General features: G+C 40.7%; 1 protein-coding gene across 1 annotated transcript in view; it reads left to right on the top strand.

The window, feature by feature from the left end:
* CCDC69 (coiled-coil domain containing 69) overlaps nucleotides 1-24,888 on the top strand; it is a 35,681-nt gene extending 10,793 nt beyond the window's left edge. The window contains exons 2-9 of the mRNA XM_007430061.4: nucleotides 6,748-6,814; nucleotides 11,050-11,219; nucleotides 14,279-14,360; nucleotides 15,410-15,483; nucleotides 18,697-18,798; nucleotides 20,351-20,470; nucleotides 21,712-21,809; nucleotides 22,927-24,888. Coding sequence (XP_007430123.1) covers nucleotides 6,748-6,814; nucleotides 11,050-11,219; nucleotides 14,279-14,360; nucleotides 15,410-15,483; nucleotides 18,697-18,798; nucleotides 20,351-20,470; nucleotides 21,712-21,809; nucleotides 22,927-23,092 — 879 coding nt within the window. The 3' untranslated portion in view covers nucleotides 23,093-24,888. The remainder of the gene's footprint in view (nucleotides 1-6,747; nucleotides 6,815-11,049; nucleotides 11,220-14,278; nucleotides 14,361-15,409; nucleotides 15,484-18,696; nucleotides 18,799-20,350; nucleotides 20,471-21,711; nucleotides 21,810-22,926) is intronic.
* Nucleotides 24,889-26,188: the final 1,300 nt, after the last annotated feature.

Genomic DNA, 26,188 nt, shown 5'->3' with positions numbered 1-26,188 from the left:
CCTCTTGACTTACTTTAAAATAATCACACAATAGATACTCGCAGTCCATCCACACAGCCTCAGTGCCCCCACTTGAAGTGCTCCTATTTACTGTTCGCCAAGGACATAGACTCATAACATCACTTCTGTCTTTCATCAGCCCACTGCTAAGGCAGCCCAAAGAGGCGTTAGGTATTCTAATATGGAAGTCTTTTATGCTTTCACTGCCATTTTTAAAATATTGGGGAGGGGGGGAGTTCTAGTGGTAGAACTACAGATCAGCCCCAAAGTGGTTATTGCCTTGCCCAAGAGATAGTGCAACCAAAAAGACCCAACAGATGGGCCTTGCACACCCACCACTCCTGCTCTTGAAGATTAGTTCTACTCATGCTGCTCTGTAACAGGTGCTCTGAAGGGGCTTTCTGTGTGCACTGAGGAGTAGAAGGTAGGCAGGGGGCTCTCTCAGCATTTACCATTGCCCTGGCTGCCAGAGAGGCCAGAACTCCAGCTTCCACATCCACTTGATTTGCTATATTTTGAAGAGTAGGTTGACCTATCCAGTGTATACATAGACAACAAACCCTTTCTCAGACTCCAGCTCTTCACCAACACTTTCCAAGTGGCTGCATTTCAGCTGCACAAATTCAGACAATCACAAGATGGCAGCCTAGAGATACAAAATTATCTTCATTGCCACCTTGTGGTGAGTAGGTCAAACAGTCAAGAGTTGACAGTCATTCTGGGAAATTATCTGCATGTATCTGTGAGCAGTCCTGAGCATAATGAATCTCCCACATACATCAGAATGCCAAGAATATTTATGCAGCTGCTGTATCTGGGCAGCACAAATCATGGCAACAGCACTATTGCAGTGAAGAAAAATGAGCATTTTGCTGCCATCTAGTGATCATTGGTCAATACTTCAACAGACCTTTGCAAAAAAATAGGAAAAAAAATTGGACAGAGCATTCAAACTTCACAAGCATTAACCTGGCACACGTTCTTGCAGTGCCTGGTGCAAGTCCAAGGTCTTCAGTGTGTTCACAAGCAAACAGAACCCAGAGCTCACTGGAATTAACAATTTGTCCTTAAGTACATAGGATTGTAATAATGTTCTGTGAATCTAATTAAGCATTTTATTAGTAGTTCTTTTTCATTGCTATATTTTCTAAGGAAGTTTTTAAACAGAATATTGGCTCTTTGGGCCACATGTAAATAAAAGTAAGTGTCTGTGATTATGTGGTATTGAGCTGGTGTTGACTCTTAGCAACCACACAGATAGATTTTCTCCATGACAATCTATCCCTAACCTGGTCCTTCATGTCTTCCAACTATGCACCCATTGCCACTGTAACTGAATTCATCCATGTTGCTGCTGGTCATCCTCTCCTTCTTTTTCTTTCCACCTTTCTCAGCATTAAAGCCTTTTCCAGAGAACTAGGTCTTCACATAATATGTCCAGAATGTAATTATCTGAGCCTGGATATTTGTGCCTTGAGTGAGAACTCTGGGTTGATTTATTTGATGGTTCATTTGTTTGTTTTCTTGGCTGTCCACGGTATTCTCAGGAGTCTTCTCCAACACCAAAGATTAAAAGCGCCAATACTGTTTCTATCCTGCTTCTTCAAAGTCCAATTTTCACTTCCGTAGAGTGTCACAAGGAATACCATGCCTTGCACTATTCTGATCTTTGTAGGTATAAACACATCATGGCATTTGAATATCTTTTCCAAGGCCTTCATGGTTGCTCTACCAAGTGCAGGCCAGGAACATATTTCTTGACTGCTTATTCCTTTACAGTTGATGGTTGGCACTAAAAGGCAAACTTCAATATCTTCACTGTCAGTTCTAGGGTGGTTGTTCTATCTGTTGTCATTAGTTTGGTTTTCTTTATATTTAATTTTAATCTCATTTTTTTCACTGTACTTCCTGATGTTTATTACTAGAGCTTGCAGATCCATTGCATTTTCAGCTGAGTAGTGTCATCAGCATAGCATGGGTTATTGATGTTTCTTCCTCCAATTTTATAACCATGCTCATCTTCTTCCCAAGCTAGTCTACAGCCCTGATATTCTCTGGTGGTCTTTCACTCAAGTACTAACCATGCCTAACTCTGCTTAACCTCTAAGGCTAGATGGACCAGGGGTCTGATCCAGCAGTGCACTGCTTATGACATGGTCAGCCAGGTGCATTACTTGTTGATGACTTGATTATTGAGCCATACAGGATACAAAATATATTTGTGGGTATATAGATTTACAATTCTTCTGGTAGCTAAGATTAACAGAATGGTCTGATAGTCTCTTAAATCTAATGAATTCAGCTTACCTGAATTTCATTCATTCAAAAATAAAGTCTGCAAAAATTAGGAATAGATTAGCATTAAGTGTGAAGCAAGGCATCATGCTTTGTTGAACAAATCATAGCTAAAATAGGTAATGGTCTAGTATATTGTATGAACAGCCAACCCTGTAACTAGTTGATAAGATATGTTAGATCAGCCTTTCCCATCCTGTTGTTCCGAATGTATCCTTTCTGGAGCCCTCCCTAATGTGAGATTTGCATAAAAAACCATTTATGGTAAGAAGTAATCTTGGAGAATCACAAAGACACAAGTTAATAAAATAGACCCCTATGCAATGTGTGAACAGGCCCAGTGATGGAAGCATAGAGAGTTGGAGGAAGAGAAAGAACTCCATCCTAGTTGGTAATTCTGCAATAATTAAATTAATAATACGGAGCATTAATAATTTCCTCCTTCCATTGATATTAATTCAAATATATTTGGGTGCTGGGGGGCTGGAAGCAATGCCAAGTCTTAACACTGAAATCAAGATTTTAAATCCAGTTTTTATATAAACCCTTATTTAAAACCAGGCTGAGATGGAAACTCTGACAGTAGCAAAGCTTAAGGAGTTAGTAACAACAGTTGATGCTGTAACAAAGCATTCCTGGAGTGATGATGTAACGGTTTGAACTGCAGCCTCAGCTGGATGTGGGTGAGTGCCAGATGCTTGGAGGAATTATTAGGACTGAGGCTCAGTGTAATATCTGATGATGATTTATTGTCCTCTTAAAGACAGTGCACTCACTCTGCACCCTGATACAGGCTATTTTAACCTCTGCAGCTGGCTATAAAAAGCAACATGGGAGCAGCAAATTGTTGTTGAGTTATCAGCTCAGCTTCACTCAGTTGCCCATCTGTGTGTTGTGATTGGCCATCCAGCTGCTCCAGGAGAATTATGGGCATATGTGATGTGAAGTTTGGGTTTAGGGGAGGTGTCTGGCACAGCTGTTGGAAAGTATATTCTGCACCCCAGTCCAGTGGAGTGTGATGCCAAGCTCATGCCTTGTTTGTCAGTTTCTTAAGCCTCCTTCATGTTTTCCAGCTGTTCCTTCCCAGACACTCCTTAAGGGAGATGGGGACCCCATTTTCTCAGCTCAGCTAAGGTAAAGGATGGAGCAGCTGTGAGGACACAAGGCAGAAGGGAGAAGAGGGAAGCTGAATATATTTCATAGCCCACTTAAGGGAATATGAGGGTGGGTGTTACAATCCATGTCTGTGTGTTTTCAGATGTGCAAGGATCTTTTTAACTCTCTAGATTTCACAATGTGACCCTAGAGTAGGAAAGACAATGGTCCAAGATCATTATAGTCCATTTAATCACATCTGTTATTCAGAAAGTTTCTGCATCTCTTCCAACTGTGCAATGAAATCAGTAGGCCATGTATTACTCTATATTACTTGGTGTGCTGAGCTCATAACCCGACTCCTTAATCACTGTGCAGGCTGGTCTGAAACTGAAATTATTTGCTTTTTCCTTGCTGACTTTTCCACTGAAATTTCCCAGGAAAGTAGCAAAGTTTTGCTTGGTTGCAATTGCCATTAAAAGGGTCTGGGTTTGATTCTTACATGGCTTCAGGGCACTGAGCTTTTCTTTTTTTCTTTTTTCTTTTTATTCTATTTTTATACAGAACTATCAGAATGTCTGTTTATTTATTTATTCAGTTTGTATGGCCGCCCATCTCAGCAAATGACTCTGGGAAACAAACAATCTTAAAGTAAATTAAAAACAATTCCAACCACAAATACACAAATTAAATTACACACCAGCTGAGGAACATATCACAATCAACAGTCACTAGCACAGCCAAGACACAGGACCCCTCACCTGCTCAGGGCCCCAGGGTCAGCTTCAGAACTAGGTCTTTAGGGCCTTATGAAAGGCGAGCAGAGTTAGGACCATCCTAACCTCTGGAGAAATCCAGAGAAAAATCTCTGGAGAAATGGCAGAAAGTGAAGAAGAACTAAAGAGCCTCTTGATGAGGGTGAAAGAGGAGAGTACGAAAGCTGGCTTGAAACTCAACATTAAAAAAACTAAGATCATGGCATCTGGACCCATCAATTCCTGGCAAATAGAAGGGGTAGAAATGGAAGCAGTAACAGACTTCATTTATTTGGGCTCCAAGATCACCGCAGACGGAGACTGCAGCCATGAAATTAAAAGACGCTTGCTCCTTGGGAGGAAAGCTATGGCAAGCCTAGATAGCATATTAAAAAGCAGAGACGTCACCTTGCTGACAAAGATCCGCATAGTCAAAGCTATGGTTTTTCCAGTAGTAATGTGTGGCTGTGAGAGCTGGACCATAAAGAAGTCTGAGCGCCGAAGAATTGATGCCTTTGAACTGTGGTGCTGGAGAAGACTCTTGAGAGTCCCCTGGACTGCTAGGAGGTCAAACCAGTCAATCTTAAAGGAAATCAACCCTGATTGTTCATTGGAAGGATCGATAATGAAGCTCAAGCTCAGATACTTTGGTCACCTAATGCGAAGAGAGATCTCTTTGAAGAAGACCCTGATGCTGGGAAAGATTGAAGGCAAAAGGAGAAGAGGACGGCAGAGGATGAGATGGTTAGATAGCATCACTGAAGCAATGAGCATGAAACTGAGCAAACTCAGGGAGGCAGTGAAGGACAGGAAGGCCTGACGCAATATGGTTCATGGGGTCACGAAGAGTCGGACACGACTTAACAACTAAACAACAACAACCTCTGGAGGAAGAACGTTCCACAAGGTGGGCGCCACAGCAGAAAAGGCATGCCTCCTGGGCCCTGTCAATTGGCGTTCCTTGGACAATGGGACCCAGAGCATACCCATCCTGCTAGACTGGATCGGACGAGTAGAAATACCTGGGGAAAGATAGTCCCTCAAGTAACCTGGTCCCAAGCCATGAAGGGCTTTAAAGGTGACAACCAGCACCTTGAATTGCACCCAGAAGCACACTGGCAGCCAATGCAGCTCACAAAGTAGTAGTGTTGCATGTGCCAAGAAACCAGCACCATCTAGTATCTATACAGCTCCATTCTGCACTAGTTGAAGCTTCCAAATGCTTTTCAAGGGTAGCTCCATGTACAGCACATTGTAGTAGTCCAATGTTATCACAAATTTTCTGTGTGCTGTTCTTTTGGCCTCTGACAGTATGTTAATAAAGATAAGTTATGGATTCTTCATTGTACCTGAGACATGATCAAGCAGAGGCAAAATGGAGAAAAGCAACTTAGTCATATGTACAAGATGTACAATACAAAATGAACGTGGGCAGGTCAGGGCAGAATGAGGTCTGCTGTTGTAATCTGCTTCTATCTGATGCAGACAGTATTTTTTGTTTCATGTGTGAATAGTCCATTTAAAAATATATATATACATTCATTTTTAAAAATGTATTTGCATTTTGGAGAAACAAAATATTTATCCTGATAGTATAATGTAAGAGATATGGATGGCATGATAACTGGTGAGGGAAACCAAAGATATCCAATGCCATGTCACAGCTATGAGATGCTGTGCAATGCTTTAATCTGTCACAATTAAAGTGAACATTATTTTAAGTCATGGCAAAGATGTTCATAGTAATAGACAATTTCTTACAGTCCTGATTCAGACAATGGTGCATCTCAGCTACTTTTAGCCTAAGTATGTGGCTGAAACTGACTATCAGGGAGTCTTTCACAGACTTTCACAGATGCCAGATATTGAATGTGGAATCTTTGACATGCTGTTTACCAGTGAGCTGGAAGCCTTTCTCCCTGATATTAAGAAGTAGGTGATGTCTCCTTCTTTAGGAAATTCCAAGACTTAGCAGGTTAAGCCAAATTTATTTTACCTGTGATAAATCTGTAGGTAAACTTTGCTCATGATCTATCTGATGGTAGGGGAACTCCAAGGCTATGCTGTTTCCTTATGGGAAAATTCTAGCATTTCCTGTCAGGAAACAGATACTCTACCATGAACAATAGAATGTTTTATAAATAAACAGTATACATTCTGCCTAGATCCCATGGCAAAACTGAGCAGTTATTTTTCAAAATGATGGGCTAGGTATGTACCAAGTAATTTCTTATATGTGGTGGACAAGCCTTAACTTTTAGCAACTGCCTGGTGGACTGTTCTCCCCCACCCCATCCCGCCCTACCTCACACACACTCTTTTCCTGTGGCAGCAATGATAGCACACCCAGAAAATATGATTGATCTCACAAGATGGTAGATAAGGGCAGTACTTAAATAGGACAGGAGTTGATGGCCAATCTGAGGAACTGTGAACTATGCCACAGTTGAATAATTTGTTGTTAGGAGGACTCACAGAAATATCCCATACTGGCCAGCATCAAAATTTCACCAAAATGACCTGATTCTGTCAAGTCTTTGTCTTTGTGCCCTCCTCCTCCTCCCTACAGTAACTTATTCTTCTGTTTGTATCTTTTGTACAGAAAGAAATAAAAACTCAGTGTAACAGCGGACAACTTTCCTGTGAACTGATAGCACTGAAGACTGAAGGTACAGATTAATCATCTTGATGATCTTCCATTTCAAAAATCACCAAAGGATGCTTTTGTTTTTATAAAAATAGGGGCTATACATAGATAGTTCCTATTATTTTTGGAGATGAATTTGTATGGAGAAATATGAGAACCAGCTCTTGATGGGTATAAGTGTTGAGCACAGAACTTACCTTTTCCCCCCCTTCCAACTCATTCAATTTGATGAAAGAAAAATTGTTCTCAAAGGAGAAGAGGATTTTGGTAAAATTGTCATGAATAGAATATGATATTCCTGCATTTATTCAGTTATGAGTTAGCTAAAGATGTGTGTACATTATGCAATCTTCTCTCCAGTGATCTCCATGGCTTCCCACACTCCAGTTAAATCCCAAGGAAAAATATCATTAGGGAAATCCTCCATGGGCTTTTTCAGTGGTGATGCTATTTTATTGCTAACAGGAGTTCTGCCTCTTAGTAATTATTGGATGACTTCTTCCCTAGAGAAATTTGGAGAAATTGTCCACCCAATTTCTCTGCCAGAAATTGAATGGAGAATTTTAAAAAGCCATTTGTGCCTAGTAGGTCTGGCAGCCACTGTGCAGCTGCTGAGGTTGAAAAAAATGCTGCTGTAGTCTGAAATATTGTTGCTGGTCACATCTTTGAGTTCCTGATATATACTGTATGTTATACAGTATACGATCAAGCACAGCTGCTTCTGTGAATCTCGGGTATATGGAGAAAAAGTATGGAATAAACTAGGCTTTCATAAACCAGGTGAAGTTTATTATGATCTCCAAATACCCAAGCCTTCAAATATATTATGCCCTCAAATATCCTCCTTCCATGCTAAAAAGTAGAAGATGGGAGATAGCACTGAGCCAACTTCTTCACTCACATCCCTGCTTTTCCCCATAGTCCCTCCCATGAAGCCTTATTGGACCCTCAACTCAGCATGGAGGACTTGCAGAATAAAGGGACATGGTGGTGAAAAGGGTCTACCAACCCCTCCTATCCAAACATGTTTCTCTTGAATGGTCCCTCTTTACAGACAATGGACTGTGAGTTGTATTAGAAAATGTAGAACTGCAGCTATTATGCATAAATATTTATTGAGACACCAAGGACTCATATCCTTAGCATCACTAGAATGCCAACTCTCCTTAATATCAAGCAGCACAGGGATACTGTCTTACTTCAGATGGAATTTAGGGAGTATTAACAACCAAAGTAATGACTGAAAGATACCCCAGGGACATAAAGCATTTGTTTCTAAATGTGATCAAGAGATTTTACCAAATAAGTTTTGTTCTAACCACATTTGCTCCGCATAATGTAGATAGCCCATTGCTTTGTACCCTCACCCATTATCTAAAGATGCCTCCTATTCAGAAAGTCATTGGTGGCTCTTAATATATCATCTGGGAATTGCAATCATAGAAAACATCTCCCTCTGTGTCTACAGCCTATAATAATAAATAAAAGTAATTTGGGAGCCTTTGGTTGTTTGCTAAATGTGAACAATGTGGTGTCCAGCATCATAATTATGTACTTGGATAGAAGGAGAAATGACACTAAGGAATATGTGAAGACTTGGCAATCATCCACTCCTTCATGTTCCTGAATAGCTGTGCACTCTCATCTCTGCAAACAAGTAGTTATTTGCAAGAATGTGGGTATTTCAGACCCAGTAACCTATTAATCTCAACGTTCCTAGCTTAAACCCTCCTTCTTCCTCAAATTGCTGAGAAAACCTTATGCAACTAACTATTCTTTAGTTCAGCAAGCTGTGCATGAATTGGCTTTGACTGTTTCCTTCCATTGTATTCTCCCTTTCCCAGTTTGTTCCAGTGCCGCTTGTGGTGCATTTATAATTCACAGGTTCAAGGAAACCAAATTGTGCTTTAAATTCTGGGGAAATATCTGGCATGGAATTGTCTGTCTTATACCAAGTGCTCTGTTAACATTTCCACATATAAATAGCATATAAATAGCTTTGCAAACTAGATATCCCAGGTTTGCATTAGGCATTCGCAGAAGCTGAGAGATAACTTGTACATTTTCGTGAGCTTGATGATGACCTAAGAAAGGCTTTGCCCTAATATGGACACAGAAATGTGGATCTTGTGGAAAGGAGTGCTTGCAGATGGATTCCATCTATAGTAAGCTGACTGTGTACATCTGATCTGCGATCCAGGACATGATGCGTGCACAGGAGATTGTTAATATATGTCAGTCTTCTTGCATGTAGTGGGACGTAGCCTAATACAGTCTCTTCGGTAGCTTGCTGTATACAATGGAAAGTACCAACAATGACTGGTGTACCTGTCTGTAGGCAGCAAAGTAATGGCAGCAGCATATCCTTAAAATAATCTCATGTGTATCCTAAATATAATTTTGGTGTAAAATCTGTTTGAGAAAATGGTTTCATATGAGCTCAGATGGGTAAGATATTGGTCCAGGTTTGTGTGCTACCATGATGGTAGCCTATTCTGATATTTCTTGCCATAGGTAGGTTTATTTATTGACTTTAATTACATTATTTAAAGTGAGGATAAACATTCTCAGTGTTCAAAAGCTTTGGCAGATGGGCTGGCTGGAAATTCCCTAGATAATTCCAACCCAATCAATCATTAGGGGAAATAAGCAATCTTTGGGAGTGGTAAGCTTCCAAGAGGGATTAAAGAGCTTGGAGGGATCCAAAGAACTGCTCAGAGAACCATTACAGTACATGTTGGTACATTTAAATAATTTTAGGTTCTGGAGTGACAGTGTTATGCCTTCCCTGTCTTGTTGGCTATTTGTACTAATGCTTGCATTTTCTTTCAAATGGGCTACATTCAGAGGCCGTTCTAATCACTTTGTTGAATGGGACCCAGGGCTTCTGCTCCAAAGTTATTACTGTAAAGACTTAGCAGAGTTCTTACAGCTACCATGGAGAGAAAAGAAATGGCAGGAGGTGGGGAGAAAACTGAACCCATTACTCAAGTTTGCACTTCTACACACAGGGAAGATCAGTCTGCAAGTACATTGTCATTTGTTAAAATAAGCCATGGGTTTAGGCATTCAGGATCACAAATCTGCTTGGGAGGGTCTTCCCCCACCCTTCCAGAGTAGATTTTTGTGGGTATATAAAGGAGTACTTGGACTCTTCTGCATTCTGCTGACAAATATACTTCCATCAGCAGAAGCATGTAATAGAATTATAGTCAATATTTCTATCTAGCTCTTGAGCTATACCATATACATCCACACTGTAATTGTTTTGTTCTCATGGAATATGAATGTTTATAATTGCAGTATAAACATGTATTTTTCACCAGTTCAGAGTGTGTGAAATGCATATGACTTACACATGTTATAGTGCACCAATCCTTTGCTCTAAAACAATAAATAAAGCTCTTTTAAACACACATGTCTTGCACAGCAAAGAAGCAATACCAAATAATTTAAACAAATTCCAATTGTTTAAATGAATGGCACTTAGCACTTGTTACAGCTCAGCCAGGTTCCTTATACTGTACAGTGGTGAAGAATGAAAAGACTATAGTGAACAGATTTTTTTTTCATTTATAAATCTTAATTGGATTCATCTGGGATCTTAAAGAATCTCCTTTCCAGCCACCATGGTTTTAGGTCAGAAGTGGAACTCAGGACAGAACTCCCATATTCAAGGGCATAAGTTGGTTTGATCAAAGACCCATCAATACTAATACCTGCAGCCCATTCCTTGCATATTCCCTCTGAACTATTTAGGAAGTGTTAATCCTTGGCAGGATATAAATTTATGTAATCTTCTTTCTATAATCTGTACTGCATATAACATTAATAAGCCCTCCAATAACCACATGACAGACCAATATTGCTATCTGTCACTGTGAATGGTATGAAAGAGTAGCTTGTTTAAGGTCCTCTAGCAAATCATGTGTGTACAGAAATTAACATTTGTTACTTCCAGTTCATATCTGATGCTTTTAACGGGATCTTCTAGAGGGAGCCTAAACACTGTGCATGACTGAGCAAGCCATGTCTTGCTAGCAATGTCAGGTATCCCAGAAGCTTCTTCAGAATTCAAGCTCTTCTGTATTTATAGAGCATGTAGTATGCATTTCTAGAACGCAAACCCTTTCAGATAACAAACTGAGCTTTCAAATCAATGCTGGAGAAAAATAGTAATGTAACAACAAAGATAGAAGAAGGGAAACAAAAGCCACCTATATGTAATTCTTCTTTTCTTCCTTCTCCTTGAATAAGCCAACGTAGACTATTTGCACAATGAAGCGGAAAAAAGGAAGGCTGCACTGCTGGAGAAGCAGATGGATGAGACCACAAGACTCCAGCAACAACAGCAGGAAAAGGAAGATTGTCTGAAGGAAGTTCACCATGCTGAGACTCACAGACTTAGCCAGGACATTAAACTCCAGGTTAGAGCTACCCTATTCAATATACATCTAACTAGGTGTTCATGTATATTTTCATTTCAGTTTGGAATTTTTTCTTCTGTTTTCTGCAGTAATCAGATTCAGATAAACACCTGATACATTCCCTGGGGGCACCATATAACCTCAAGATTTAGGTGACTCGCCTTTTTGTGTCACCTGAGTACAGTACCATTGTATTTTAAGATGAACACCATTGTTGTATATTACTTCAGTTGGTTTCCACTCACCGTTTTTGAAAACCATATATTTGTACTTGAGATCTTTAAAAAAGCAAAAAGAAAAATTCTCCCTGTACATTGGAAACCTCACCAATTTAATGAGTGCAGATTTTCTTTCCCAGCCCTTCCCATTTTCTCGCTCTCTGTTGAAAGTGATACTGTAAGTGAAATCCCTGCTGGTTTTCCCAAAGCTGGGGAAAGTTTACCTACTTCCTTCTTTCTACTATAATTGAAGCTGTTCAAAGGTAGGAGAATTAATTTTCTTCAAAGAGCATTGAGATAGTGTTGCTTGAGCAAATATGGAGACAAAGTTGACAGCTGTATTATTTGGTTTCTGTGTCAGTAGACTGTGGGACAGCCTCTGCTATTGGTAACTAGCTGATTTACAATGGTTACCACCCAAGACATGTGAGATAAGGGCATTATTACTGAAAATGAGCTATACGTGTATACCGTTCCTACCTAAAGCAGTCATATGTTGACAATAGCAGGCTTCACAACACTCATACAGGGCTAGGAACCAAATTCTGCAACACTGTGGCAGGAACAAATAATCTCAGCAATGGCATCAACAGCATTTGATGACAAATCTTCCTCAAGTAGCTAGGCCTTATATCATGGAGAGGTTTAAACCAGCACCTTGAATTGCATCTGGAAGCCTTCTGGTAACCAGTGCAGCTCCTGAAGCAGAAGTGTTATATCGTCCCTGTCACCTTCTGTCACTGTAACAGTTTATATATCTGATGAAGTGAACTGTGGTCCACAAACATCATGGTGTAGTACATTTCTTTAGTTGTTAAGGTGCTATAAAACTGTAGTTTTCACTGCAACAGATTGACACCATTGAGTGGTGGTGTTATCTGTTAAACTGATAAACTGAACTGGCTTACAGTTGGCTGACAGCAGCATCTCAGGGCAAGAACTTTCTTGCTTCACCCAGCAACACTCCCACCCCCACCCTCATCTGTGAACATGCCATGGCATAGCTTGTCAACATGGTTGCCAACATGCCTTGCATGGGATCTCCCATGTGGTGTGTTGGGAGATCATGAGGGGTCATGCTGGCTAAAGTGGAAGATTTTTTCCCAGCTCAGCCAGCGCTGACAAAGGTGTCAAAAACATGTTGGCAGGTGGGGAGTGCCTCCTGACTGTCAATACAGCTGCTGAGGAACATCCTGTGGTAGAGACTAGAGGGGAGGGGATATGTCCATATCAGCTGAAAGCAGCCAATAGGAGTGGGCAGATCCCATATCCCCACTCAACTCAATCATCACCAAAGTGTGACACATGCAAATAACAAAATTTACATTGGGAAAATATGGAAAACATCTCTTGGTTAAAAATAACTTGGTTAGCTGACCTTGGTGATGGGCTGGGATGAGAGGAAGGCTGAATCATACATATGTGTGCCTCAAGATAGGTCAGTTGGGCATCCTTAAGGTCCTGTTGGTGGAATTAATGTTCTGCAGGAACTGGCCTGTAAAGCTGACTGTATCTTGTGGTAACAAATAAGGCTCTATCTGGTATACTGTATCTCACCAGTTGACCATGCCTTGCCAGGCAGAAGAAAATTTGTTTATGGCTGTCATATCATATGGATTGATTGCTCTGGCTTGGTACAAGAAAATTTAGTTGACATGCCAAACCAACACACAACTCAACTGCTTCAGGACTTTTGTGATAAAGCATTGCATTCTGCTACTGTATTGCTTCTCTTAGTATTTGATCGTGAACTGCCTAATTATAGCCATGTATATCATAGCTTTAATAGAGGTGACCATAAATTATCTTGAGAGATTGTCATCTTATATAGAATTCTGATTCATTTCAATACAGTAGTGCATTTCTGTGAAGAAGCAATTCTTTGTTCATGCAATTAAAACACTTATCTTGAGATTTCTATTCTATCCTTTACTGATCTTTAATTCCTTGGGCCCTTACATATTTAAGTTAAAATACGTACTGCAAATATATTCCAACTCAACTCTGCTGAGATTGCATCTTGAATATGCTTGTGTAGCAGTAAATCCCAATGAAATAATGAATGTGAATAGGTTAGACTACCTGGCTTGTATCCTAGATATTCAACAGAGTATCTTTCTATCCATCATTTTATCTCTCTCTTGTCCAGCCTGGGATAGATAAAGATTAAATTTAATGTTGAAGATAATGGTAATGTTATAACTATTGCTTTTGTATCCTGCCTTCAAGATAGCAAAATGGCAAACATGGGTTGCTCCCATAATTTAATTTCACAACCATCTGAAGAGTTATAGTAGACTAAAATATTCTTAATAGCCATAGGTTATTGGCTGACTATGAATTTGAGCTAAACACTAATTATTCCATCATTGCTGATCCATAAAGTCTGGTTCTTTATCTCTCTACCATACTGCTTCCCTAATAAAAGTAATTTTCCATGATAAAAATACACCCTTTGCGACTGATCCTATTTTGGCATGTTTTTTTTTTTTCATACTTTAAAAGCCTACCAGACCTGTTTGATCTGAGGTTCGAGTGGGAGAAAAGAATGCTTCCAACATCATAGGTCCCTACTCAAGTTCCTATGCAAGTGTACTCAGATGTAAATTCACTGGGGTTATTCATAGGTGAACCTGCATAAAATTAAAATGCTAATCCGGCCAATCCCATTTCAGTCAGCTGGATATTTGGGAGCTATAGTCCCAATGCTTCTGGAAGAGAGCAGTTTGAGGGAAACTGCTTAAAACTCTTCAAAGGAGGATGATTATAATGCAGCATGCTTTGTGATGAGAATGCATTATTATTATTTATCTACAGCTATAGTTTTCTCCCCCCCTTTAGGTAGAGAAGGAGGATTTACAGTGTAAACAATTCTCTGAAAAATATGATATATTGAAGAGAGAACAGGAGGAAACACTTCAAAGTAAGAGTCTAAAACATGTTTATGGTATATATGAGATTTCTACAAAGCACCAATGTAACCTGCCTGAGTTATATATAAAAAAGGTGGGATAAAATCATCATCATCATCATCATCATCATCATCATCATCATCATCATCATCATCCAGGTTGGTGTAAGGTGGGTCTGTGGCAAATCCCAGCCAAAGATGATGGCTGGGAATGAAGGTAACTGTAGCTTCTCACATCTAGACAGTGTCACATTGGGGATCACTACCTTGCAGTATTAATACTTTGTCTGAAAGGCAGACATTCAGAAGAACAAAGCTTCTGTTTACATATACTGTTGGTAATAATATGGATTTTTCTTGGTGGGTTCAATGCTGATGCTCTAACACTCCTATAGTGAAGTTGCCAAGTTGGATCTTCTACCTCTCAGTGCTTTCCTTTTTGGTCCTATCCATCACAAATAGTTGTCCTTTATTTAAAAACAGCAGAATCAATAAGCATGTTTCCCCAATTTTATGGGAAGGATGCCAAAGGAGGAAAGATGGCTAAGTGGCTGAATTAATACCCACAGCATAATTAATAACCACAGAGACACAGCAAGGAATGGCAGGAACAGCACCACATTTACGAGCACAGTTTTTAACTACTGAGTGTTTATCATCTCTAAAATGACTAAAATTTTTAGTCATAATTCTGCTACAAAGAAAGTGATGCCTACTGATTTCTCTAAAAATTGATGATGCTTGGAGGAAACCCTTTGCTCATCACTGGTATGACATATTCCCAAACCAGTTTGCCATTATTCAATTCCTGTTCTCTGTAGATAGTTCATATTCACTTTAGATGCACAGTATTTTAATACGTGGATCGTCCTATTTTTCAGTACCTCCTGGCTCTTTGATCATCCAGCCTCCTATGCTCTGTCTGCTTACTTCATCAGCTTCCTGGAGTTGACTCAAACAGAGTGATTTGTCAGTCACCGCATATAGAGGAATCATGAATACATCAAAAGGGAGCTTGTGCTTTCTCTTGTTCTGACTATCGCTTTGTCTTTCTCTTGCAGAACTCCAGAAAGCACATGATCAAGAGAAGCTGTTCTTAACCGAATCCTATCAAAAATCTCAGGCATCTTTGCAGGTACCAGTTTCTCTGCTTCAAGGAAACAGAAAGCTCCAGATTCAATACAGTATGTCAAGAAGCCAGAAAAGATGGCATGGCCCCCTTAGCCTAATCCTAACCTTAACACAGTGGCAATTCAAAGTTATGACCGAATAAGGAGACTTACAGCCCATCCTCAAGGTTGCAGCCGTTGCAGTGTCCCTACAGTCATATGATCATGGTTTGGGCATTTACCAATTGGTTCACAATTACGATGGTCACAGCATCCCACAGTCATGTGATTGCCATTTGCAACCTTCACTGCTGACTTCTGACAAGCAAAGTCAATAGGGAAGCCTGCAGGAGGTTGCAAATGGCAATCACATGATGTTGCACCTAACAACCATGCGGGATTCACCTAATGACTGCAACTGGAACTGCCAGAACTGCCATTGTAACTCGGGACGGTCATGTGACATCACACTTTACAACCGCGTCACTTAGCAACGGAGTTCCCAGTCCCAATTACTGTAGTTAACTGAGGACTACCTGTATATGTTTGGATGCTTTGTGTGCATAGGTGTGAATGTCAGTGCTGGCTCAAGGGTATATAATGCTCCTAGGCCCCATTGACTGATAGCACCATCTCCTGCAGTTGCAAAGATTTGCATTTTTGGAATGATTTGGAAGGAGGGGTGGCAATGGTGTCCCCTAAGCTTTGGTGCCCTAGGCCAGTGCCTATTTGGCCATAGGTAGTTCTCATTACCGACTGCCTCATTTAGCAACTGTTTGAAGTTATGACTATGTAAAAAAAAATAGTTCTGCAACCAATTCTTGCATTTACAACCTTTGCAGCATCCCATGGTCATGTGATTACCATTCAGGCACTTTGCAACCAGTGTGCATTTATGACTATTGCAGCCTCCCATGGTCTTGTGATCACCATTTGCATGCTTCCCAACCTGCTTGGGAAGAGTTAATGGAGAACACAGAAGTAAAATCGTAAGTTGTGGTCATATGATGTTTCACTTAACGACCATGGTGATTTGCTTAACAACCAAATGGGAAGTGACATCGTAAATCCATCGTAGTCTTGTGATTTTCTGCTAAGCAACTGTGGCTCTGTGGTCACTAAGCAAGAACTACCTGTAGCCTAAAGCTGCCCCTGATAAATGTGCAAATGTTTTGGACTGAGTGGCATCCATAACATGCTGTGTTGACTCTAAAATGATGACAGATTCACAACAATGTCATCATGCAAGTACCACTATTACATTCTTGAGTCACAAGCTCCCTGGACTGTGCAGGGCACCAAGTGACTTTGAGCTATTCAGGATCTCAGCCCAACCAACCTCACCAGGATATTGTTGTGGGAATAAAATAAGGGAACCCCCCCCCGCCCCCGCTTATTTTAAGCCACTTTGTGCTCTCTGTGAAGACCAGAATATGAATACAAAAGCAGACAAACACAAACCAACATATGGCCTCTCCAGAGTCCTTTCTTTTTAGAAAGTTAAAAATGGTAGCTTACCATATTTGGTAGTATGGTACCAGGGATCAAAAAAGTTGAGATGGCAGCCAAAAGATTGAACCCCTGCCACTTTGTAATGTAGGTCATGTGTGCAACACATGTAAAAAGGATAGGCCTTTGATTGTGTAGTTGTGGCCATGATTTTGACATTTTAGACCTGCACCATCTTTTAATTCTCTCCTAATAATAGTTACCTCTAGCTGTGCCCACTTCTTATTAATTCCATTCTATCAAATGTCCCCCCAAGGTGGGGGGATACTTACTTCTTTTGTCAACAACATTGCAAAGTTTTATCCCATAATAATAACTATCTACCTTAATATTTACCTTATACATATTTATTTATTATAAATATTATCAATCAATAAATATTTGCCTTAATAAATACATACCTTATAAAGAAAACCACCTAAGATTCCAGCTTCTAGTTGGAATTCATTCAACCTACAAAGTCTAGCTTTAGACTAAGTCTAAGTTCCAGGCCTCTTGGTCACAGCATTGTTTGTTGGTCGGTTTCTTCTCCCATCCCCAGCTTTTTCACACGTATTGTACTCTTTTGTAATTATTCTTTGGTATTAATAAAAGTATTGCCCAACTATGGATTTGTGTTTTTTTTCCCTCTCATGGGCCCACATTTCTCTACTTGTGTGTGTGTTTAAATAAGACAGTTTGTGTATGACTGTGGTGGGGTATTAGTTATACACACACACACACACACACACACACACACACACATCTGATAAATGAATCTGGATCCAGCTATTGAGAAATGCATCTATTCTGAGCTCTGATTATAACAAAGTACATGTTTGTACTCTTGAAAGCATGACAACTGAAAAATGTGTTACTAAAGATTGAAATATGGCCTGGGAAGATTATAGTTAATAGTAGAACTGATGGATTTGACAAATCAAAGTTTGCTTAAATAACTATGTAAACTGCTAACTGCTAATTATTTAATAAATTACTTTTGAAGCAATTGCCTATCTGCCATTACAAAGAAAAGAGTTACCTGTTGAGAATTATAGGACACAATACACTAAATCACAGCAGCATTATAGTTCTCTAATAATGATAAAAAAGTTCTAGACTTTGATTTGTGTTTTCATCGGCATTCCCCCACCTGGTCCTTTCCCAATGTGCCTTCCCACTCTGGCTGGTAATTATAGAATTCTAATTCCATACTTCTTGAGGGCACCAAGTTGGGGGATATAAATTGGATCATTCCATTATATATTGCACTTTCATGAGATGGGGGCCATGGAGGTAGGTAGGTACTGTGTGGAGGTAGGAAATTATTGCTGCTGTTCTGTTCTTGTTTGGGAACACCAGTGTCCTAATTAATGACCTATGGCATCTTCCAGCGTCCTCCGCTTATGATCGTGCTAATGTAAGAGTAACAAGGAAGGTCTTGTGACATCACAACAATAGCTGGATGTTACTAGATATGCTTTAAATCACTGGTGGAGAAATGTCCAGAGACAGAGACTTGTCTAGCATTCTGACTGCTATAGCTTCTGTATCAGGGATGGCAAAAGGGAGATTTGTCCAATAACATCAACCTTTGAGGTTCTGATAAAATAAAAAAAGAGGTAGCCAGTGCTGAAATCTACTCATCCCAGTACTATGGCACTGAGTGTGGAAAGCAGGGAAAATATATGTACATCTGGTGAGAGTCACAAAGTAAGACTAATTTAATCTGTCTCATCTTTCTGCTCCAGGAGACCATTGACAAACTGAGTTCCCAGCTGAAGGCCTTTCAGGAGAAAATGAAGCGGGTAGAAGAGTCAATCCTGAGCAGAGATTATAAAAAGCACATTCAGGTGACTTTATACTGTGTGGGATGTCTTGATCGCTTTATTCACAGAGAGTGAAGAGAAATTGGGTCCAAAGAGCAGGGTCTTCCAAACATACAAAAAAAAGGAGGGGGAGGACATTCATATGCTTTTGCTTTCAGCAGCCATTCCCCACTATCAGGTCATAAGAATAATTACTTTTTCCAGTTCCTATTGCTGCTTGGTTTAATGGGCTTGAAACTGTTTACAGGTAGTCCTCGAGTTACAACAGTAATTGGGATCGGAATTCCCATCACTAAGTGATGCAGTCATAAAGCGCAATGTCACATGACCACATCACTTAGTGACGGCAATCCCTGCAGTCCCCATTGCCATCATTAAGCAAAAATTGCAGTTCATTAAGCAAGCACCTTCTCGCAACTTCCTGCCAGCTTCCAATAACCAAAGTCAGTGGGGAAGCCGGTGGGAAGTTGCAAGTCCCAGGCAGCTTGCAAGCAGGCCAGCAGACAGGTGGGAGCTGCTGCTGTGGGGTGCATGAGGGTGTGCGGGTGGCAGGGATGCACGGCGTCAGCACAGTGGGGCTTGGGGTGACTGCTGCCAGGTGGGAGAGGATGCACAAGGGCGTGCAGGTGGCCCTCAAGGTGCAGCACAAGAGCAGAAGGGCTAGGGGAGGGTGCGCAGGTGGGGAAGACTTACCCAAGCAACTTGCAACCTTCCCTGCCAGCTTTGCTTGTGGGAAGCCGGCAGGGAAGTTTGCAAATTGCGATCATGTGACTGCAGGACACTGCAACTGTCGTAACTGCGAGTTGGTTGCCAAGCATCCAGATTGCGGTCACGTGTCCGCAGGGGTGCTGGGACAGCCAGAATTTCAAGGACTGGTCATAACCACCACTTGTTCAGAGCCATCGTAACTTCAGAATGAGGACTACCTGTATTATTATGCCACCTGACTCTCATTGACTCTGGGTGGCTCACAATAACCAACAAAGAAATTATAATTAAACACAATCAATCAATCAATCAATCAATCAATCAATATGGCATGTGCGATGAAGTGAGGGGTCTCCCTCTCCCTCATCAAAGGCCTAGGTAAAGAGCCAGGTCTTCACGGCTCTTCTAAACAGCAGCAGAGTGGGGGGCCATCTGGATGTGGTGGAACCTCATTCCAGAGGGCAGGCACTGCTACAGAGAAGGTGCGCTTCCAATAGATGACATCGCTTAATCAAAGGAAACCAGAGTGTGCCAACCCTGCAGGATTGAATCAGCCAAGCAGATGCTATGGGAGACAGGCGGTCCCTTAAGTAACCAGACCCTATGCCACGTAGGCCTTTATAGGTAACAACCAACACCTTGAATCGCACCCGGAAGCAAATTGGCAACCAGTGCAGCTCGTAGAGCAGAGGTGTTACATGGGCCACCAAGGCCTGCCCATTACTGCTTGCACCACTGTATTCTGGACCAGTTGAAGGTTAATGCCTTTTTGCTAGCCATTTTAGCAACTTATACTAGAAAAAAGGAACAGATCCCCTATAAATAAATAAATACATTTCTCCCTTTTTTAAAATAAAAATCTTTATAGGATTATGGGACCCCCAGCCAGTTCTGGGAACAAGAACTAGAGAGTCTGCATTTTGTCATTGAGATGAAGAACGAACGCATCCACAGCTTGGACAAGAAGCTGTTGAACCTGGAAATAATGGTGGGTTACTCATATTAATCCTAAGTATAACTGAAAAGACCAATAAAAGAGCTTTGCTGTATTTAAAGAAAGAGAGAGTCTGGAACAGCCTCTTCCAATGTTGTGCCACTGGGTGCAGTGGAATGAAAAGACAGGTATATAGGTAACTGCCTTATCCTAAGGGTCTTTCCAAATGACCAATTGTTCCATGCCCCAATTCATCTTGTCTCACAATTAAAATGAAGAATGGCTTGAGAAGCCTGTTTTAGGATATTTGGATGCAACAGGAATGGGCATTTCCATCTGTTTATGAATATGCAGTGTACACAGAGCACTGATAGGCCTTCACAGTTTCCCCTTCCTGGCCATTAGACAAGCACAGAAATATCTCAACCAATCAGTAGTCATCTACCAGCCAATAAAGGGATGACTTATCCTGCCCCTCTGATTTGTGGTAGTACAACAAACCCTTCTTTCTGTTCCCCAGAATAAGCAAGAAAGTAAACTGCAAGCCTTTTACCAACAGGCCATATTAGGATCCCTTTATGCAAACCTGCCATACCCCTTCTTGCCTTAGTGGGATAACAGAAGCAGGAACCCGCCCGGTGCCTCTTCCAATAGCTTCATAGGCTGCCCTGTGCAAGACAGGGCTATGATTCAGTGCCAGTTGTTCCCAGTTTGCACAAAGTCTCCCAACTGCTGCAAAAGCAGGAAGGAAGGACCAAGGGACAGGGTAAGCATTTTGTGATTATGTTGACTGATCACTAGGGGACTCAGTTTTCTCTGTGAGCAGATCTGAGCCATGTTTAGTAATACTCTACGTCAGATCACTGATAATACTCAAGATGTTTTATTTTTACTGGTAGGGGTTCTTCGGGGTTACAGATAGGCATTTTCCAGCCTTAACTGGAGCAGGTGGGAATTGTATCTGGACCCTTTGACCTCCCCTGCAAGTCATGTGTCTTTTTGCTAAGTTATATGCTAGTGTTGGGAACTGTAATTCAAGACATTTGGAAGGTGCAGGATTTGGAAAATACCCTACAACCAGCAATGGTCTTCAGTTTCCTACAGATATGAGGATAGAGACCAGAATTTTACTAGTGCGCTTATAAATGTACAGTTTCCAGGATGTAAATGTGTTTAGGATTATCACATTCCCATAAAGGTCTGTGCCTTGCTTTTTCGTTATATGACTGTAAACTTTCTGCATGCTGTACCTTTGTTGTATCTGAGGTTTGCTCGCCCTTCTGGTCTCTTTTTAGATGGAGTCAAACTTGTTGCTTGAAGAGAAAATTAAAATTCTACAACAGGAGAATGAAGATCTCCAAGTACGGATGCAGAATCACATGACAGTGACAAGGTGGTATCTTCACTATAGGAACAATCCTTAAAGATGACTCCTGTTTGAACACTTTTCTGTGTCAGTGTAATCTGATGACCATGGGAAATGTTTTTATTTCCCCAAAGTCTCACAGTAGCTATTGCACTAAGTAGCATTCCAAACATGTGAGGAACTACTAAATTCTTGGGTGGTTTAAAGAAATAGATGCTTATTTTCAAGTATATTTTATGTGTCCCTTTTTATCCCCCAGTCAGTAATTTGTCCTTCCCTTTCCGAGTAGAGCAGGGTGAGTGCTATGTGGCCTCCATGTGTTTCTAAACTGCAACCTTCCATTATTCCTCCCCAATCGATAGACTAGCTGGGCTCAAGCAATACCTTAAGCCAGTGTTTCTCAACCTCAGCAACTTTCAGAAGTATAGACTTCAGCATGCTGGCTGGGGAATTCTGGGAGTTGAAGTCCATACTTCTGAAAGTTGCTGAGGTTGAGAAACACTGGCTTAAGCCATAATGGTATTACTCTGGTTTTGTCTTAAAGTGTTTTATGACCCCAGCCGCTATGGTTTGTAGATCATGGTTTATGACTTATAACGATTTATTCAAGAAACCATGATAAAGGAAATAATGGCTTATCATCTTGTGCAGATCCAGGCTAGGGCTGATGACAATTGGAATTCAATAACATTTGAAGAGCCACAAGTTACTGATCTCTGCAGTGGAGTCTGCAGTACTTCTTGAGTGTAGAATTAACTGGGATTGCCATTTCTGTTGCCTCAAGGACCTCCCTCCAAAAGTGTTGGAGGCCTGTACTTTGGGGAGGGTGCAAAATATCAGCAATTTTAAGGGGTAAAATGGGTGCCTTAAATATCTGCAAGGAACCAGGCACTCATTTTGCTCCATAACCCCTAACCCCTCCCCAATGGAAAAAACAGTAAAAATTATTGGCCCCACTCAGTAAGGCTCTGGAGGCCACAAAAAGATATGGCTAAGCTAAATATGGCCACTAGGCTGTGCAGTCTGTGCACCTGGTTTATATCAAAGAGGTAGCAAAGTGCTTGTAATGAAAACCGATGCATGCTTCTCTCTTCCCGTCTGTACAGTGAGATCTAAAACTGTAATTCTTACCATGCTTTAATAGGCAACTGTCTGATGAGCTTCTGACCATTCGTGAGGCACTGGAGAAGGAGACACAGCTGAGGGAGCAAGCTCGCCGAGAGAAAGAGGAGCTCTTGTACAGGGTCCTTCACGGCGATTCGGGTCATCCCTTTGCTATCTCTGCTGAGACATCACTCATTGTTACATAGCACATTGAGAGGCCAAAGACTCTGGTTTGGTACAAAAACAGAAAGGGAGGGAAGGAGACCATGATATGACTGTTTCATCATTTCATTCCAGTCCAGGGGTGTTCAATTTTTTTTTTTTTTAATCCCATGGACTAAGGTGGCCTTCAAGGGACATGCCACAGGTCACACTCCTCCCCAACAAATGAGGGCCAACTTAAGGAAATGCAAGTAGAGATGACATTCACATTAAATGAATTAAATAATAACTCCCTGATTATTTAATAATTTCTCATTTCTGCCACATTAATCATCACAATGTATTGGCTGTCTCTGGAGGGGATCACACCTAAGGGTGGCAGGGTGGACTTAGGTCCAGGTTGTGCACCTCTGTGCTGGTCCTGGAGTTACTCTACACTACGGTCTTAGGACAATTCTTGCTTGGAATTTCTTCTACAGATGCCTTTGTTCTTTGAAACCCTGAAGAATGGGACTTTTCCATCTTCCTCTCAGTGGCCAGTTTCAGTGCTAGTCAGGGAGTTCAATCTTCTAATATTTTGTGGTATACAATGGTCAGGTCAGGTCTTGCTCTTGTCCTTCCCCCAAGAAGTAGCAGAGTTAACTACCTCATATAATAGACCATGTGAGGGGGTAAAAAGAAATGAGAGAAAAAGGAGTAGGAGCTACAAATAAATTGCACTGTCTCAGCTCTTCACATTCACACACCTGTGAGATACTAGAGTAGGTAAAGTAAAAGATCCATTCTTGTTTAATTTCAACTGATGGAACTAGAGCCAAACCTAAATTCTAAAGCAGTTGGACCTTAAGCCAATGCTTTATAGAAGTTGAACTTATTTGTAACTAAGTTTCTTTCCCCTTTGCCTCTTTGCTCTGCTATGTCCCCATGATGTTTCTTTCATCTTGTCTCCAGCCCATGGGTGACACAAGCTTAAGTCATCTTTAGCTGTGCTGGGATTAAGGTAGTATTATCACTTTATTCCAATTTGGTCAAGGGTGACCTTTCTCACCTTTTATCTTGGAATAAATTCAGGTAACTATATGACTAGTGACTTAAAACTGGGACAATCGTAGGGCTGTCACCATAGATTTAGGATAGGAATTGCCAGTGGGGCAACAATTTTATAATTTTCTACTGATTTAAGGATGGGTGGATAGCACTTAACTCAGTAGTGGAGAAAGACCTTAAGGCAAGCTTTTGATGGGACTGCTTATCCTTGATCACCTCTCATGAGGCTAAGAAAAGGTTTAAAAAATTACTCAGTTATGTGAGCCTGATTGTTTTGGGTCTCCCCATTTCCTTTGTTGTTAGAATTATGGTCAGTCCCTCCCCACATCCTCTAATCATCTGAATTTCTAGATCAAATAAGTGGCTCTCACAGATTTGGGAGACAATGGAAAAAGCACACATTTTAATTCATTTGCTTCCAGAATTTTTTTTTTTTTAAAAGCTCTTTTGCCTTCTTTGACAGGCTCTCTCTTTGCTGGTTCAGAATTTTGAGAATGGTATATTAGAAAGGTTCTCCAAAATCAAGCACTCAGAGATCCAAATTCTTATTATATGTAACTGTCTTGTAAAGCTGATAAATGACAATGCCCTCTACTGGCTGTAGGGTGGTGCTACAAGTTACACAAAGAAATGATTGTCAAATTGTAAGAACTACTATAGAGGTATAATGATTTGAATTCAAACAAATTGGATGTAAAATGTATTGTTCTAATTAAGAGATTAAATTGGTGTTTATTGTGGTTCTAGTGCAATGTAGACACTGAATGCAGTGAATAAATATTGGTTCTTAGAATTATTGCTATATATTCAAGGAAAGCTGGTAAAGTTATAGTGTCATCCTGGAAAAACATTACAAAGGTTTAAATAACTTCTGAAGCTCCCTCTAGCTAAATGCAATGACCTGCGTGCTACAAAATCAGAAGAATTTTCACATTCTTGAGTAACCATCTTCAACATATCATCCCATGATTTCTAGCCAGCACAACCAACTAACAAATTGTTCCCAAACAAAACTGTTCCCAGATCATGGGAAGTAATTTTTTTGCTCTCCTCTGCCCTGATCAGACCACATTTGGAATACCACATCCAGTTCTGGTGCCACAATTCAAAAAAGATATCATCAAACAAGCAAGTTCAGCGGAGGGCAACCAAGATGGTGAGAGGTCTAGAAACCAACCTTTATGAAGAATAGATAAAGGATCTGGATGCATTTAGTCTACAGAAGAGAGAAGACTGAGGGGAGATATGATAGCAGCCTTCAGATATCTGAAGGGTTGTCATATAGAAGAGGGAATGCACTTATTCTCTATTGCCCCAGAGTGCAGAACCAGAACCAGTGAATTAAAGCTACAAGGAAGTACTGTAGGTTCAGGCTAGATATCAGGTAGAACTTTCTGACTGATGGCTTTCAGTAGAATAGGCTGCCACATGAAGTGGTGAGTTCTCTCTCACTGAAGTCTTCAGAAGCCGGAGGGTCATCTGTCAGAGATGCTGTAGTGGATCCTGTACCAGCAGGGAATTGAACTAGATGACTGAGTTGGACTATGATTCTAGGAAAACTCCATCAAAGTTCTTATTCAATGCTGGCACTTACCAGAGGAAAGGCTAATGCAGTAATCGACGAAAAATTTCCTGGGTAACCTCACTCTGTCCATTAATTTGACTGGTTCTCTTGATTCATCATATTGGCCAAGCCTAGTTCTTAGGAAATGAGTTTTGTAGGAACATCTCCTGTGTTTTGCAGAATGAAAGACTTACACAAAGGAGTGTACAAGCTTACATATCATGGCACTAAATTATGCCACTATTCTGTCTTTTTCAAGACAAGCAATGGATAAGTGGTGTCTTATAGATAACTATTCCAAGAGAACCCCACTGAACATAGATTGCAGCTTGCAGGACCAAGTATATACTTGGGTTCTGAAATGATGAGGTAATGAAAGATGAGAATGCACATTAATGAAGAAGCCAGCAGGTGAGAGGTCATCCTCAGTATAACAGACACAGACTCTATTCCAAGAATGCCTATCATTTTTGTCAAATCCCATTTACAATTGTAAACTGTGTTTATTTTCCTGATCTTGAAAATCTGG

Source organism: Python bivittatus, unplaced genomic scaffold, assembly GCF_059951505.1.
Source record: "Python bivittatus isolate LINGU-HERP-01145 unplaced genomic scaffold, Pbiv_v1 ctg000080_np1212, whole genome shotgun sequence".
Lineage (NCBI taxonomy): Eukaryota > Metazoa > Chordata > Lepidosauria > Squamata > Pythonidae > Python > Python bivittatus.
Note: the sequence above shows the minus strand (reverse complement) of the source record. Positions and strands in the feature narration are given on the sequence as shown.